This window comes from Rhopalosiphum padi, chromosome 2, assembly GCF_020882245.1.
Source record: "Rhopalosiphum padi isolate XX-2018 chromosome 2, ASM2088224v1, whole genome shotgun sequence".
In the NCBI taxonomy this organism is placed as follows: domain Eukaryota; kingdom Metazoa; phylum Arthropoda; class Insecta; order Hemiptera; family Aphididae; genus Rhopalosiphum; species Rhopalosiphum padi.
The window spans coordinates 15,232,457-15,250,388 of record NC_083598.1 but is presented as its reverse complement, the minus strand read 5'-3'; the positions used below and the strand labels follow the sequence as shown (position 1 = coordinate 15,250,388).

Genomic DNA, 17,932 nt, shown 5'->3' with positions numbered 1-17,932 from the left:
AAACTTTTTGATTTTATGTACTTAGGATAATATTTATCTATAATAATAGACACGCCATATTATATTTATGTACACAATAACATTTTATAATTTCATAACAATTAATTAATCCTTATAGTAGGTACCAATATCAGTTTTAATAACTCGGAAACTAATTGTTCAAATATTCATTTAGATAAATAGCTAAGATATTTTCAAAAAATCATCCATTTAACAACTTATAGTGAGGAAAGTATTAAGTATTTTAGTGTTAGTTTAATATGATAGGCTTTCGAATTTCCACACAAGATAGATTTAACTGAGCGCTGGCGGATAAGTAAAAAATTCTGCATTTATTTTCTATTGGATGGAAAATCTTTACGTAAGACAATTCAAGTTTCGTAAATTATTAAATAATAATATGCATTCATTATTTATTTTTGTTTTAATTTTAAATAACTTTTAAAATGAGTGGCCTTTGGAAGATATTTACATATTAAATAAATATATATATATATATATATATATTATAACAGGTTTTATGAAAAAAATATACATCATAGTTAACAAATTTAACGATGTAATATAAATAAATAATATAATATATTAAAGTAATAAATTACAATTTGTATGTAATAACCACCGATATAAAGTGTAATATTCTAACATGTATTGTAATTCAAATTTTTAATATTGAAACCAGAAACCAATCGATTACTTAGTTATTTATCTTAGTGTATTATAAATTTTCAAGTTTCACTATTTATTCGACAATAAATACTTTGTGAAAAGAAAGGTCGTTTTACCGTCGTTAATAGGCGTAAAATTAAATACTATCGATTCTAAGCTTCTTTAATGAAATTTATGTTTAATCTGTAGTTTTCAATTTAAAGTTTTAAGTATTTCATTCAATTGTAGATATTTTATCCCATACTTGAATGTTTTAATTAATAAATAACTTATAGGTAAACCACAGCTATACCTCCACCACAATACAGTGTAAATGAGAAATAATTAAAATTGTTTGTTTTTTCTGAAACTATTCGTCGGATCGATGTTAATAAATTTGTTATACTTTAATTAATAGATACAATTTTATCAAAACTACGTGTATTAATTTAATTTCCCTATTATAACTACAGGAGCACAGAGTATGATATACGTATCTATTTGATATTGAACAACTAGATACTAAATTACGTACACAGCACAGTATCACCGTCATTTCGATTATGTGAATACCTTCGTTCGATCGCATTCTACTTATTTGTTTTGTTATGTATTACGTTGTTGAAATGTTAATAAAGTACAGTTCATTTAAAAATGTAATTTATAGTTCTAAGTTAGGTAGTACTTTAGTAGGTAGCAAATAGTTAACACATAAGTTCTGTTATTTTCAAACTTTTGTTTGTTCAATTGTATAAATATAATAAGTGTACTGTTATTAACATTGTTTAAACATTTTTTTTTTCGAATACCTAAATTAAACGCATCTAATTGATTTTGAAACCAAAAAGATTCAATTTTCTTCTTCGAATTCTCATATTTTTGTTACATTATCTTCGTTCGATGTTTTGTGTGTATTTGTTTTTTTAACAACTTTTGTTCTGGTTTTCAATAGAATCGTACAAAGTAAACACAACATATAAAAAGCAGTTGTATGATAATATTTTTTTTCAGCACTTTTATATACTTGTATCAGATATTCCTAAAAATTAATATCTATTTATTCAATTATTGTTTGCTTATACTTAAATACATTACAAAAAAAAAAACTATTGCTATCATATTAGCAATAATATTTTATACAAGCTGCAAATCTTTGGAGAAGACAAAATAAAATTGTTTAATAGGTAAGACAATATATTATTATAAAAAAAACTATTTATATAGGTTCGAATAGACGTAATTGATTGGATGTACGGGGAATTGGACATAAAAAATATGTATACCTAAAGCAATCAATAAAAACAGTTGTAGTAAAATTTATCAAAATAAATATTAATTTTTTTGAAAAAAATTGAAAATTATTTTACTTTTTATAATTACTTATAATAAAAACATACTGAACATTACTCGCGCCCCTCATCATTTTCAAAATATGATTTTCTTGGATTATCACAAATTCATCTATGAGTTAATACATGTTTTTTCGCACGTCAAGCTGTATTAATAATAAACGTATTAATATTATAATAATTGATACAATATTAATTTAACCTATATCTAAAATAGATAGGTATTACATTTATGATATCATATGGTTAGCGTAGACCACTGCAAACATTTTACCAGTTAGGACCTTAGCCGGACGTATCGAAGATCATATATTAAAAAAATAAACCCTTAGAAAATATGATATACTCCACTTTTGCATACATAAGGACAGAATATGTGACATTTTTTCCGGGCTACTTATTATGCGTGTCCTGTCTGTATAATGGGGTATGGTTGTCATATTATGATGTTATGTGGAAAAAAGAGATTTAATTTCAATACTTCTCTATTCAGTATTTTATACTTCTGTGAGACTATACCATATTGCATTTACTATTTATATTACATAATATAATAAAATATATTTGAAAAACACATATTTATTCTATGTGTAATAAACTTAAATTTTAGTTCCAAATAATATTTTACGTCATTAGTTTTAGAAAAATGTTCTTTAATTAAATGATCAAATAAACAAATAATCCTATCTTATAAAAATATTATGTGTAAAAAATAAAATAAATAAACATTATCATATTTAATACCCGTATTGAATGAGGACTACTGACTAGTGTCAACTTATTTTTAATATATTATTATATTTTCGTTCCGTTTTCATTACAAACTATCTAATATTTTCCATAATGCTGATGGCTTAAAATTAATTGTATTTATTCACATGATGTTCAAATTATAATAATTGATTCCTGTTGTATTTCTTTACAAAATAATATAAGATAATTATTTAGGTACTAAAATTACATTCTAACTATAATATAGACTACTAAGATAACAACAAAGTAATATTAGTATTTTTATTAGTGACTTTAAATTAAAATAACATTTAAACTTATAGAATTTATCTTGAACTTAGAGACTTAAAAGATTTGAATCATCATTTTTATTAAAAAAAAAATCAAATTAATTTTATTGCAAAGAAAGTAATTGAAATTACAGTTTAAAATTAATCTGGGCGACTGTATACATTATATTATTTTGGCTAATGAGACGAATTAATGAATCAAATATTTTTATATAACAATTCATATACCTCAAATTATATAATCTTGAAATGATTATAGGTAAACTATGTCGTTCTATTTATATTTCAAAATTTAAGGTATCTCGCGGCTGATTATTTATTTCACTCCATCTACACACTATATAACATACAATTATTCGTCCCCTTAGATACTTTTGACAACACCTTTTGCACATTTCAATCTGCTTGAAAATAACAATCAACTAAGCAAAAAGCATAAACTTGAGTTATATTATATTTTTTCTTTTACATATACAACAGTTAGCATACATGTCACGCACTAATTTTGTGTTACTATATAGACAAACTGTCATAACACTCTTTCTAAAAATTTCTCAAATGTGTAACTTCCTATTCAAGCAAACGATACACTGATACATTAATGTATCTTATTGTTCACTGATTAGATATAAGTGATATAACCCAATGTACATTTCAAGCTGAAAGTATGACTACATTTTTATATTTTAAAAATGTATGAATAACATATTATTATTTTATGTTTTTTATAATACTGAACCATAATAATATTATTACGTTTTTACTATAGTATTATGTTATTGGTTTATTGAATAATATATTTAAAGAGGTATTATTAAAAACAAATTAAGCAGGTATTTATTTACTTTCGAGACCTTGTTTGTCTCTTGTCATTGTATGGTTTACCACTATAAAAATCGTATAAAGCACTAAAATATAATTTCTTCTTTAAAAAAAAAAAAAAAAAATAACCCATAAAATATAAATGTAATGTTTAATAAAATACATTACGTGCTTTATAATAAATAAAAATAAAATAACACTGTTTTCATATTCATACGTGTTTAATAATTACTCATATTTCAATTAGTTTTCAATTAGTTTTGATATTGTTACATACAAAACAACATTGTCAATTCAATTTAACTATTATATAAATACTAAGTTTTATTTATGTCATTATTCATAATAATGCCATTTAAATTATTTGTTTACAATACCGTTGTAAATTATTTTACGCTAATTTACACCACAAATTAATGTGAGGTCCAGTTTTTTGACACAACTTCCACTATAAAAAAAGTATTTTACATAGATATTTTATTGTCATTTAAGTACAATGTCATATGTTTACAGGCTTATATAAAAATAATTATGTAATATTTACATTTTTAATGGATTTTTTTTCTATTATAAAATAATTTAATAATTAGGTATATAGTATCACTTTAAAAATTAAAAATCTTTTATTTGATTTTATAATAATATATACGTATATATACTACGTAGCTCATTTTATGTTTGTTATAGATCTAACAAAATATATGCATTTAATTTATACTTGCACATACTAATAGCGATCATGAAAATATGATCATTTATTATATTATTTAGACGAAGAACAATTTAACCATCTATTTTATTATATTATGTAATAGTATGCTAGTAAGATAATATAACATATATTTTATTTACTGACTATATTAAAGATATTTACGACAAACACCATTATAATCTTAGTTTGCATATTTATAAAATTTACATTTATTATGTATAATAATTCATACTATATCAAACGAACCAGATATAAATAGAAAAATAATGTTTGTAAAATGGTAGATCTTTAGATTATATAAGTGTTTCCAGTAATAGATGAACGCTAACAATTGAATATGAAATACCAACCATTAACCAATAGTTGCATAACATTTGGAAAATGAAGACAATTAATAAATATACATAATATATGAGTAAAAATAGCAAACTGAGGTGCACACTGAGGGTGGTTAGTAAATCACGTTTATTATATACACATATTATAAATGTATAACATATTAACATATTATGTTAACAAAATCAAAGTAAATTCATCAATAAGACACAAACTATTTATATCTCTCTGGTATTGAATTATCAAACATATATATTATTATTTACAGTATAAATAGTAAATATAATAGTTATAGTTTAGTTTTATAGGTGTTGAAATTTTCAATACATAACAAAAGATTATCTTTAAAACAAAGGTTTGTATATATTTTCATTCTTTAAATTGTCAACTTTATATTTTATAAGGTAGTGGACAATATAGTGTACTGGGTCCGTGACGCGTTTTCTGACAACGTCGTATAAGATTTCTGGTAAAACTTCTGAAAAATTTTCTTGTAGAAACTGTAATTCCATTTTGTAATCTTCAAACCACTTTTTCTCTTTTACCGGTGTCAAAAGTTCTATATAAAAAAAAGTAAAAGTTGAAACTTCGTTTGACACAATTTGTATCGCTGTTCTAACCAACGCGTTTGAATGAGGGACTTCTTGTTTTACATAAATAATCATAGCAAACCATCGGACGTTGTTTTGTGCATCTAGTAATAAACGAAGAGTTTTTGACTAAGTTGGCTGTAGGATGACTTGTAACTGTAAAATCTTATTAATATTAAATATTAAGTATTTAATTTGTAAAACATTTAAAATCGCTATAAATATGAAATTATAGATTTCATTTGAAAACGTTTAAATCGTAAATGTATGCATAATTTCAAGTAGTTAACTTTAGATTTTAATCTTATTGAAAATCTTGTAAAATAATTATCAAATCAAATACTTTAGACATATCTGTTTCATAAGTATATAGGTAATTATTTAGTTTTACATTTAGATATCAAATAATTATGTTTAAACGTTGAATAAAAATATTGTATTTAATGTTATGTTATAAGTAATTAATATATTTTGATTATTTGAAAAAATAATAATTATTATTTATTTAATAAGTGAACACTGATTTCTCGTTAAGAATCTTATAGTATAAAAATATATTTAAATTAAGTAATCAATACTATATATTTTCTAATATTATGTTATTTTTGATATAATATATAGAGCGAATTTATTTTACCCTATAAGGCTAGAAACTTTTAGTGTTTATACCTTTTTTCTCTTTTTCACTGATATTGTTCTTTAGAAAAGATTTGTTTTCAATAATAAGCATCACTTCAGGTTGTCGTTCTTTATGTTCATCTTCGAAATCGTCCCATTCGTCTTCCATTTGGTGTAGAGCGTTGTAATTATCATTATAAACGGATTCTCGGGAAAAAGAATTTAGCCTATCATTGCTTGGTATATTTGAAAAATTCAATCGTGAATTTGTGGATGTTATATTTTCGTTTATTACTTTTATTTTTGTGTCAACTGAGTTTTCATCCTCAACGTGTGTTTTATCAATACAATTCACCAAATCATTGTGTTTTGATGAGGCCGTTAAGTCTACCCATATTTCAGATAATATGTTCTTAATAAGAAATACGTTTAAATGTTTTCCAATCCCATCAGACATGTTTAAAATTGTATATCTAACTAATTTTTGACAAAAAAAAAAAAAAAAATGATAAAATTAAGTATATAGGCTCAGTTTTATACACACACACACATAAAAAAAAAAATAATAATAATAAATAAATAATAGTTACCTCAGAAATATAAGTATCAAAATTAGTTTAATAATTACTGTTTATTTTGGTTAAATAATTGTAATAATAATGATAATAACAATAATAAAATTGTATTATTTTTAATAATTATATTATGTTCTTTGCATAATAAATACAATACTATATTGGTATATAATTTTGTATATTAAAATTTAACAAGGGAGCTTTTGTTAATTTATTCATAATTATAATTATTATTATATTTATATTCTGAATATAATTATTGTTAAGATTTTAATATATATTAGCATATAAATGCATAAATAATAGCAAAATATTGTACGAATAAATACATATTTACGATGGCATGAATACATACCTAAATAAATAAAATTAGCAGATGATACCTATAGTTGATATATTACCAATTTAATACTTATACTAGATCCAAAATAACAATAGGTTTCCTGTAGTAAAATATAATATATTTGTTTTTTATAATTTACATCTATTTTATGACTCTCTAGATTCAAATTTGCCGAAATAAAATATTAACACATTATTACATATATAATATTAATTTAAATTCTAAAAATCTTTATGTGACTGAATGTTAAACAAATTTCATAAATGTTCATATCGTAAAATAAAAATAAAAATATGTATTATTATTTGCCTATGGTTTATTAACTACCTATGTAATAATATACAATAAGTATCCAAACTATGAATATTAATAATATTTTATATTAACATAAAATTCACAAAATTAATTTTTAACTTATTCTGATAAAGCAGCTTACAAAATAATGCTATATTTTTATTATGTAGATAATTATACCAAAATAAAATATTACATTTTAGTATGCTATTAATAATTAATACTCTAGTTATCTATCTTAATTTTGTCACAACAGCATGTGATTAAAATGATTATTTTTACATAATCTAAATTCATTAACAATTTTTAATGACTAATTTATTACTTACCTATATAAAGTATAGTATTGTTTCGTATAATATTATAAAACTATATAACGGTAATATATAAAAAGCGGGAACGTTGATAACACCTGATTATCTAGTAGCCCCAAAAAACCGTTATTTACCTCATATTGTTTTTTATGGCTATTATGGTTATTATGATGAGTTAATTTTTTTATACATTTTATAATAATATTTATCACAAAAGTCACAATTATTTAAGGTTTAAAATCTGGATGATTTAGATTTAAATTTTAAATATACATTTTTTTCTCAGCTAACCAAATACAAAGTATAATACAAATTAAAAGAAGGTGACTGAATACATTGGTTTTATAATGATGTGTTATTGTTTTCTTCTTTTGTGTAAACCCAACAATATCAACTGTATTTTGTTTAAGTCAAATAAAATACCCGTTTTAATAGTCAAAATTTAGATGTAAACAACTTTAATGAAAAATAAAGATGGAATTTAGTTAATTAGGCTTACTGTACAGAAAGTTCGGAATATTTCTCGTAATTTAGAAGTAAGTCACTATAATATATGTATAACATTTGAACTCAATGATAAATCATTGCATACGAAAAACGATTATGAGCGAAGACGGTCTGTCACACTTTATTATGACTAAGTATATTTTATGATATATTTATATTGCTACTAAAGTAATTTATTTCAATATTAGTTATACGGTAGGTTGAATTAATTTTTGTCAAAAACATTGCATTCTAAAATGTCATTGTGCTTATAAAATAATAAACATTAAACGTTCTATGTAACAACAAATAATATTTTTAAATTACAACAAAATAACTTAAGTCATTTCCTTCGTTTAAATAACTAATTTTACAAAAAAATTTAACTTAAAATATCTTTAAATAAAATGTTATTTTAAAATATTTCTTACATTTTATGGTTCTAGTAGGAACTACTTATAAGAAACATTGTACTATGTTTTTAATCCTTATCTATACAAAGTAAATATTTTATAAATTGTTACTACAAAGCTTGCAAATCTTTTATAATTTTTATAAATTTGGTCAAAATTTGAACTTTAAAAGCTTATAAAAAAGAAGTCATAACTATGTATCTTTAATATTTTAAACTTTTTGACCAAGCAAAAACCATGTTATTGATAAAATAACTAAAGATAACGAAATTACTATAAAAATATTTAATTTAGTTTCAAAATTATATATATTTAATACTTATACAAACTTTTTAATTATGTACATACCTAATGATAAATAGTAGAATTCTTATTTTATCTATGTATAGACTTGATCTACAATTGATCTACTATCTAATTTAAACCAATAATATTATCTAGGGATTTTATTGATATATTAATTTTAAAGTGAGTTTTGTGAAATTTAATATTGTTATATTTTATATGACTCACTTTAAAATTAAAATATAAATACAGGCCTATTATATTGTACGAATAACAATTATAGGTACGTTTACTATAATATTAAAGTTAATAATTAAAATTGGTTTCACTTAATGACAATGTATTAGATTGTACGTTTATAATGAAAAAAATAATGGGTAGATGTAATAGACACCCACTTCCTTACAAACGATATGTATTTAAAATAAAATAATTTACGTATTATAATTTTTGTAATATACACATTTATTTATTACACGATATATATTTACTGATTTAAATTATATTCATTGGTGTAAGGGATGCTCAGTAATGATTAAATTATTATAATACATAAAAACATTGTATTCAATTATAACTAAGTTAATTGGAGATGTACAACATTTAATAATTTATCAAATGAAAAACATTCATATAATACATATTTTCATAGAATGATATATTGTTACCTTGAAATCCGTTGGATGAATTTATTAGAAATTAAAATATTACTTCTGAATTCAGAACGTAAGATATCATTAAAAGTTTACAGAACCCCAATGTTGTGCTTATTCTAATAGATAACTTTTCACCGAATTTGCGCGTAGAAAAACTCATTGTTATACTCAGACCTTTTGCCTGGGTTGCGTACTTAAATGTAACTTTGGAAGACTTTTCTATCTCAGTTTTTTTCATGGTATTCTTTTTTGCCTTTATTTTATTTATTTTTATTTTTTTCTTTTTTTTTTTTTTTTTTTTTGGTTACAGTTTGTTTCTAAAAGTACGATCGTTGAACTCCCATTTTACCATTTCAAAATCCTATCATCAATCAGACCTGAACAAATATTCGGGTATCGACGGGTTTACTCATCCACCTTTTATTGTGACAAAGTGCTGATCGCTCCGAAATAATAGAACATTCTCTCGGAGAATAAAAATAAAGTTTGTGAAAATAAAATTTAATACATTGTATCATTGATGATATCTATACCACCTTAAAAGTAAATTGTAATAGCAAAGTAATTTATCTTATAATTAGTAATTCAGTAGGTTAAATACATTGTTGCTGAAAACATTTAAACAAAATTGTTTGAAGATAAATAGTTGTTATACACTATACAGGTGAATATCTAATGGATAAGAATTTGAACTTCAACGGCTTGGTCAGGCTAGGTCATAAAAAATGAATGTGACTTTTCTAGACTTTTTATTGTTCTTAAAAGTAAAAAAAGCTGATAAGAAATCTCGTATTAAAATATTATATTTTGGATACAAAATGATTTTTCCTATAAATTCTTACTACAACATTATTTGTAAATTTTCAATATTTTTAACAATTTTTATTACAATTTTAACTTTAAATGCTTATAAATCACTTGTGACTATAAATTGTCGATGTTTTTTAATTATAATGATTAAATTAATTAAGTATGTTAATAAACCTTGTATACATAGCCAAACATTTTTATGCGTCCTTTTTAAAATAATCATAAAAATATTTAGTGAAAAATACAATCTATGGGTGATTCATTTTCGAGTTACATAAAAAAAACAAAATCTATTTTTTCAAAAACTGAATTTGCTTAAAAATCCCTATTTTTCTTAATTTTTTCCCGTTGTTATTTTTAAAAATGTTGACAATTTTTAATTTTGGTATTTCTAATTTGTTCTTCAAAATTTAAAACCACCCCAAAAAATGAAAATGAGAGCATTTTTTTGACTTCTTATCGTGTCTACTTATAATTTTATAAAGAAAAAATACATACATTATTCTAAAATATATAAAAAAAACAAAATACAAAAAAAATAAAAATATATTCAGTCTAGTATAATAACCGAATTATATAACTTAGAGAATAATGCGCGTCAGTATTATCTACAATACTACTAAGTAATTTGAATTAATTCTTTTTATTCTTTTTATATATTATATAGATTTCTGCGTATTATGTCCATGAATACAATTTTTTATGTATAGCATTTATGATATTTAAAAAATAAAAGTTTAAATCATATATCTACGTATGCTACTGCAATACTGCTGAATAAATTACTGACAGAATTATTCAAACAGCAATCAATGACCACACGTCTGTATTTAAATTCAAAGCAATGCATGTATCAACTACAAGATTAATCCAATTTATTTATATGTTAATTATGAATATGCTTTAGAATTCCTAATTGTATAATTATAAATCAATTTATACTATATCAACTAATATGTATTTATTCAAATTAAGTATTATTTTAAAAACTGAATTGAACTTTAAACATTTAACGTTTTGAGAAAATGTTTTGAATATTATATTTATATGATAATAAATAAAATTCTACGAAACTTTTTTATAACAAAATATTAATGTGGCCATTTATTTTGTCGACAATAATAATTACATCATATTATATTTTTGAAAATGACTTAATTGCAGATTTATTACAAACAATTTTAAAATATAATAATTTGTTTTTTTTTTTCATGTAAATTAAATTTATAAAATAATATATTTTACAACCATATGAAATATGAATTACTCATAAAACATAGAGAAAAATAAAAATAAAAACATGATTTTAAGCTAATACAAATATTTTTTTTCTAATTAAACTGTTTAAAACGCTTTAGAATTGGTCAGATTTGCTCTAAATTGTTTTGTGATGATGAAATTTTATGATAGTAAAAATATAACTTTTCTAAATAATAAAAACCTACTTATTTAATACAAATATATTTGAAAAAATAGCATATAATATTAAAATTTATAACGTAACTAATTGACAGATAAAAAAAAATTACAAAAATGATTAAATTCAAACATATGTACAACAAGTTGTAACGTTTCAGCCATTTTGGAGTTAACTAAACAAAAAATAGCTTAATGTTCACTTTGCTAGGTGACTATACTGTACAGATGACCTATAAGCTAAACTACGTGTAAATGAACTCATGTCAATCGAACTCCTAGACTTAAAATAACAAAAAAAATAAATAAAATATTACAATAATTAAATTAACTAACAGTTGTAGTTATAATTCGATTATAAAATGTGTGAATTTTATGGTAAAAACAATTTTATATAAGTTTTAAATAATACTTTAGTAGACAGTTTTACATTTTTTGCTTGAATATGGTAATGTATTTATCAATAAAAAATGATTTAATAATAAATTAATCTTCAATTTAATCATAGCATATAACGGATAATTGAATATCATACATTATGTGGAATAATATGGCACAGACAATGCCACTCATACCTATTATATTATGATAAAAATAAACATTTTTTTTTTTGTAATCTTGTTGTTTTTGTGATCATTAGAAATATTAGGTATGTAGGATTATTGTAAGATAATATAGTATAAAGAGGGACAACTGCATTTTTTTCTCTTTTTTATTATAATATAAAGTATAATGATAATTAAATGGTGTTCTTTTCTTTTTTATAATAATACTATAATAGTAATAAGAATAACAATGAACTTACCATGATTTTCGGCGCCACATATAGATAAATCATAATATTTTGGTTAATTTTAAAAATATTATTTTAATGGATATTTTATAAAATATAATTTTTAAATTGTTTGAGAATGTAGTCTTAACGAAATGATAAATAGAAGACTATCGATATTATAAAATGAGGTTAGTAGGTAACCGAACTTTTTTGAGTGAACACTGTAATAGGTATGATAAATTCTAGTTTAATAATAATTCAACGTATACGACAAAATATGATATGAGAGAAGATATTCTAACTTTAAGTAACCAAGAAACATTCATTTAAGTTCATAATGAAAGCATTTTTTATATAATAAAGTGGATTCAGGCATACTCAATCAAAACAAAAAGAAATTGTGCTATATGTTATTTTTCCTATTATATCTACCAGAAACATTAAAACAAAAAATTGATCACGATGGAATAAGTTATTAAAAGGCATTAGCATTTATTATAGAATTTTATAATCAATAGTATTAGGCACGTTCAATTTTTTTTTTTTATGTTTTTATGGTGTTGGTATGGAGACTTTGGAGCTTTAGGAATTGTAATGCCCACAGATAGCACATGAAGCTTGTACGACCAGCAAGTCATTGTGGTCGTCTGAAACACTTGACGAAAAAAAGAAACCAAAAAGCTATGAATTTGATATAGCCGTACCACTAGGTGGGATCCATTGAAAGAATGCTAAGTAGTGGTGTCCGTGTGCCGACTCAACAACGCCGTTTTCACGGACGTTTTCAATGGTCCCAGTTTTGGTTAACTGAGAATTAATAACATTTTTTGGTTGTTTTTATAGACATGTACCGCGGGCACGCGCCTACGATGTCTTTTGTCCTGAAAACTAAAATGTATACACCTGTAGTATCTATACTGTAACGAACAGTATACATTATAAGTATAAATCAAACTGTGCATTATGCTTTTAATTGTATGCTGGTTGTGTCCCGTTTTTATGAATAAAATTAAAATTAAAAAGGTCACTCGTACCAAATTTTGTCGATATCAGTAATACGGTAAAAATTGTACAAACATATTATAAAACTGGTATAAAGTTTTATATCTTTCTATATGTAAACATAATTTGTTATTTAAATATCATTAACGTTAACTGGTGTAATGGTGTGTGTTTATTTGCAAAAATACATTTGTGACAATTATTGTGTGCAATAAAATAAAGTCCAATCGAAGTCACGTGATTAAAGTGTAATAATTATCATTACTACTGTCATTATTTTATATTATTGACCTTTTATTATAATTATAATCATCATTATAGTGTTCTGTACATTGAGTTTAAATTATAAGAATAATACAATTACATTAAATGCTTTAATAAATACCAATAATTTAAAGCATTGTTATATAATATTTTGAATATTAAAATTCGGTGAAATGTTTTTATATTTTTTTTTTTTTTTTTTTAATAATGTACTTAACATTAAAAAAAAAAAAGATTAAAAGTACCAGTTTAAATCATTTTATAAACATATTCGAATGTAAATTATTATTTCATTAAAATAGTACGTAGAATTAAACCTCAGTTAAGTCTTTTAATTGAGTATTTAAATGGCAACAGAAAAAAAAAAACTTTTATTTTAATAATTGACAGAAAGTAAATGTTTAAAATACTTTATAAATGGTTGTTTAATTATTTTTGTTCGAATACTACTGACATTAACATATACGTTGCACTGTTAAAGTATATAATTTATACAAAAATAACTAGGTATATAATCTAATGTCAGTTAATACTTACGAAAAAAAAAAAACAAACAAATTAACAAAAATGTTTGATACTAGTGTTATATATAAAACTCAATTCGATTAAAAAAAATAATATCATATCGGTCTGATATTTATAACTTGAATTAGAATACTTTAATGTATTTTAATTGTCTTAGAATTTTATTTTAGGGTTAGATATAAATGTATAACTTAACAGGTGTATACAATATTTTAGTATTAGCCATGAAAAACATTTGAAGTTATCTTTTTTACATAACATTTTAAGTGTAAGCAAAAATATTTCATAACAATTCCAATTTATATATACTTTTTTGAACATGCGATCAAATAAAACATACGTACCCCAATTAAATTTAAGATGTATAATTTAATTTTTTAAACATCTAGCTGAATCTTGTTTGTAGGTACCTACATTATTTTGATAAATCTAATTTTCTCAAATTGTAATTAAGTACGATTTTCAACTTTATATAATATAAATAATCAAATAAAATAACTTTTATTTTTTTATTTAATTTCTTATTTGACTGTTATTAATTAAATATACATTTTTCCGAGCAATGTTTATATCTATAATTGTTATACTATATAATAAATTACGCGGAAATAATATTATTATAAATATCGGTACTAAAAAATCAACTTAAATATTTCATAAATTTTTCAATAATATATTATTGGCATTATAATTTTACTTAATGATATAAAAATAAGAATTTATAAAGCGTTTATTCAAAATTGAAGTTGAAATTAAAAAAACAATATTTTTATTAGCAGCAACATTAAAATTTAATATTATAAATATGTATAGGTCATATATTAATATAAAATAATACATTATATATTTAATATTATTGTCAACACATGAATGTTATTCTACCAATCCAAAGTCAAAGCCCTTCATCGTGTAATTTGTCAATTAAGTAAATGTCATATCGATTCTTGAACTCTGATTTATAAAATATATAATATAATATTATAAAATGACATTTTTACAAATTAAGTTGTATTAACTTATTTTTTTTTCAGTTTTTATTTATTAATACCATACGTGTTGTGAAGTCATTTTTTTTTTAAATTATATTTTAAAATTTACTTTGTAGTACTATGACTTGAAGTGGAATAATGTTATTTGCTTAAAATTTAGAATATGTTTTAGTTTAATGCTCTTTAAGTGAAATGTATAACAACACAGCACCAAATATCAAATCATAGATTCTGGTCCATATATTTTTATTTAAAATATTTTTGATATTATTGGGTCTCTCTAATACGAATTCGTGTGGAAGCTAGAGTTATTTATATCACAGACAAAGCTATACAATGTTGGATTCGTTATCGTATATCTGTTTTTAAATAGTTGTAAAAGTATTATGAAATGTTTTTTTTTTATTCAATCATCTATATTTATAATTTGTATTTAGTTTTGATGTATATATACATAAATACCTATTTATTTCAACAAATATATTTTGATGTATATTTCAAATTAAGCTCATTATATTATACCATGAATAATTATAATATATTATGGCATTTATTATTTTATTGTATAAGATGAACATTTTTTTTTTATGTTTGTTTATTATTAAGACTTAGTTTTACAGTTATAAACAGTAATAAATCTTACAAGTTAAACGCGAAAATATCACGAGTTGCATTTTGGGTATACTAAATCTATTATGTCACCTGAATTCACTTATGGTTGGTTTTATTTGAATTGGCCTTCACCCAGTTGATCTCTGTAATTTTCCACTATATTCATTTGTTGTCATTTAATTTTATTAATTTATCAAATTTAGTTTCGAAATCTATCACACACATATTATTAGCAAATACTTAAAATGTACAACTAATTATTATTAGTTATCCTCCCGACGGCGATAATATACTAATAATTTAGTTAGATGAGGTGTACACCTAGGTACCTACACTATATATTATTATATAGGTATTAGGTACTAAAACATGTCTTAGTTCATGAAATTAAGTTTAGATAATACGTCCAATTGATTCGAAAACATGATAAATACGGCGATAAACATTAATAATTAATAAAATCCTGCTATAGTTAGTCACTACGGTTTTACCCAAACTATGTTGTCCACAGCTAGAGTTTTGCCAAGACAATATTTAAAGTATTGCGTTTTACCCAAACAAAGATAATTCGCATTTTTTTCGGGTATTTTAAAGGTTAGACAGCTACATTAATATATTGATAATAAAATAATTTAAGATCTACTGACATTTGTATTTTTACTAAAAATAAAATTAGAATAGAAAAAAAATAGAATTAATAAATCGCATATCCATGAATTTAAAACAATTTAATCGTTACAATATATGCATAATAAGGTACTTTTATCCTTTTAAAATGGTATATTTTAAATTTAATTTACTTATCATTGATATGAATACAAGTTTTAATTTTACCTATGTAATTATTCTATTATATTTCTATTAATAATTGTTATTTGGTTTTTTAATACATTAAAGATTCTGAAATACAATATAATTTTGTCTATCACATTCGATGTAAATTCACCAGGTACCCCGAAGGTAGAAATGGAAATTCTTTATAGTATTAAAACAATGAGTTGTTGTTTCTGTTTGAAAACCGGATATCCTTAACTTTATACTCCTCTGTAAGCGACTCTTTGTCCTGGTTCCACGCCATTATTATGGCGGCATCAGCTTTAATAGTAACTTTTCACTTGGAATGGGTTATAAAGATGCTTTCATTAATTCACATCGGCTTTTGTTTGAAGTTTTTTTCATGCAATTCATTTGTTCAATATCTGCAACAATATATAAATATTTATTCAAGCATCAATTGATTATTTATGTATTTTAAAAATAACATAACTATACCTATCATTATCATTATTTTATCAAACATTTGAATTCAGTAACATTCCAATTAATTCTAAATCAGTCATGAAAAACAGACCAATATTTTTAAATAAATAATTAGGAACTATGAAGGTCTGTCCTCTGATCGCTTTGCCCACCGTCAATTTACCAATTCTTTGGGTTATACTATTTTGGATAGTATAAGACACTTTTTTCAACATGATTGGAATGATTTATCCCAAACGATATATAAATTCAAAAGAAAATTTTCTGAATCGAGTATAAAAAATTCTAAATTATTGGTATGTTTAACAGTTATAATATATATAAAACAAATAAAATAGTTTAAATAATTACAATAATGCAAAATAGAATATGGTATGAATTAATACATAACACTATTTATAGCTATATGCAACGTACTGTTAACCTGTTGATAACAATAATAATATATAAATAACCAGGCTAGGTGATCGTTTATCATAAAATAAAAATTTGTATATATAGTTACAATATTTATTTTAAATATAATAGTAAAAAGTTAATATCCTTACAATTGGAATATATATTAAACACTTTTATATTTTTTTTAATTTTTTTTTAGTATGATTTTTAATTTTATTGAATTATATTAAATTTAATAAGTTTCTGCCAGTTTCTGTTTGTGTTTCGAACGATACTACAATGACTGCATGGATATGAGGGTAAGGAGAGTAAAACAATAAATTATCAAAATCTATTATAAACACCATATACAAATGTCTTTTCGTCTCCCTGTAATTCTCCACAGCCTGCCTTATATAGAATATAGGTTCCATCCTC

General features: G+C 22.6%; 3 protein-coding genes across 6 annotated transcripts in view; 1 reads left to right on the top strand and 2 right to left on the bottom strand.

Annotated features, from left to right (window-relative positions):
• Window positions 1–17,932, bottom strand: part of LOC132923052 (aquaporin AQPAe.a) — a 478,481-nt gene that overhangs the window by 333,984 nt on the left and 126,565 nt on the right. The window lies entirely within an intron of this gene.
• The window catches only part of LOC132923051 (zwei Ig domain protein zig-8-like), a 243,318-nt gene that overhangs the window by 117,574 nt on the left and 107,812 nt on the right, over window positions 1–17,932 (top strand). Inside the window, exon 2 of one of the 4 annotated variants that reach the window (XM_060986854.1) lies at window positions 9,774–9,947. The exons of the other annotated variants lie outside the window; for them this stretch is intronic. The gene's annotated coding sequence lies outside the window, so the exon portion shown is untranslated. The remainder of the gene's footprint in view (window positions 1–9,773; window positions 9,948–17,932) is intronic. 4 annotated transcript variants of the gene reach the window in all.
• On the bottom strand, window positions 5,174–6,559 carry LOC132923173 (uncharacterized). The gene is given in 4 exon segments (XM_060987022.1): window positions 5,174–5,335; window positions 5,338–5,448; window positions 5,510–5,635; window positions 6,149–6,559. Coding segments are annotated over 4 exon segments (699 nt in total). The 5' UTR covers window positions 6,555–6,559; the 3' UTR covers window positions 5,174–5,279.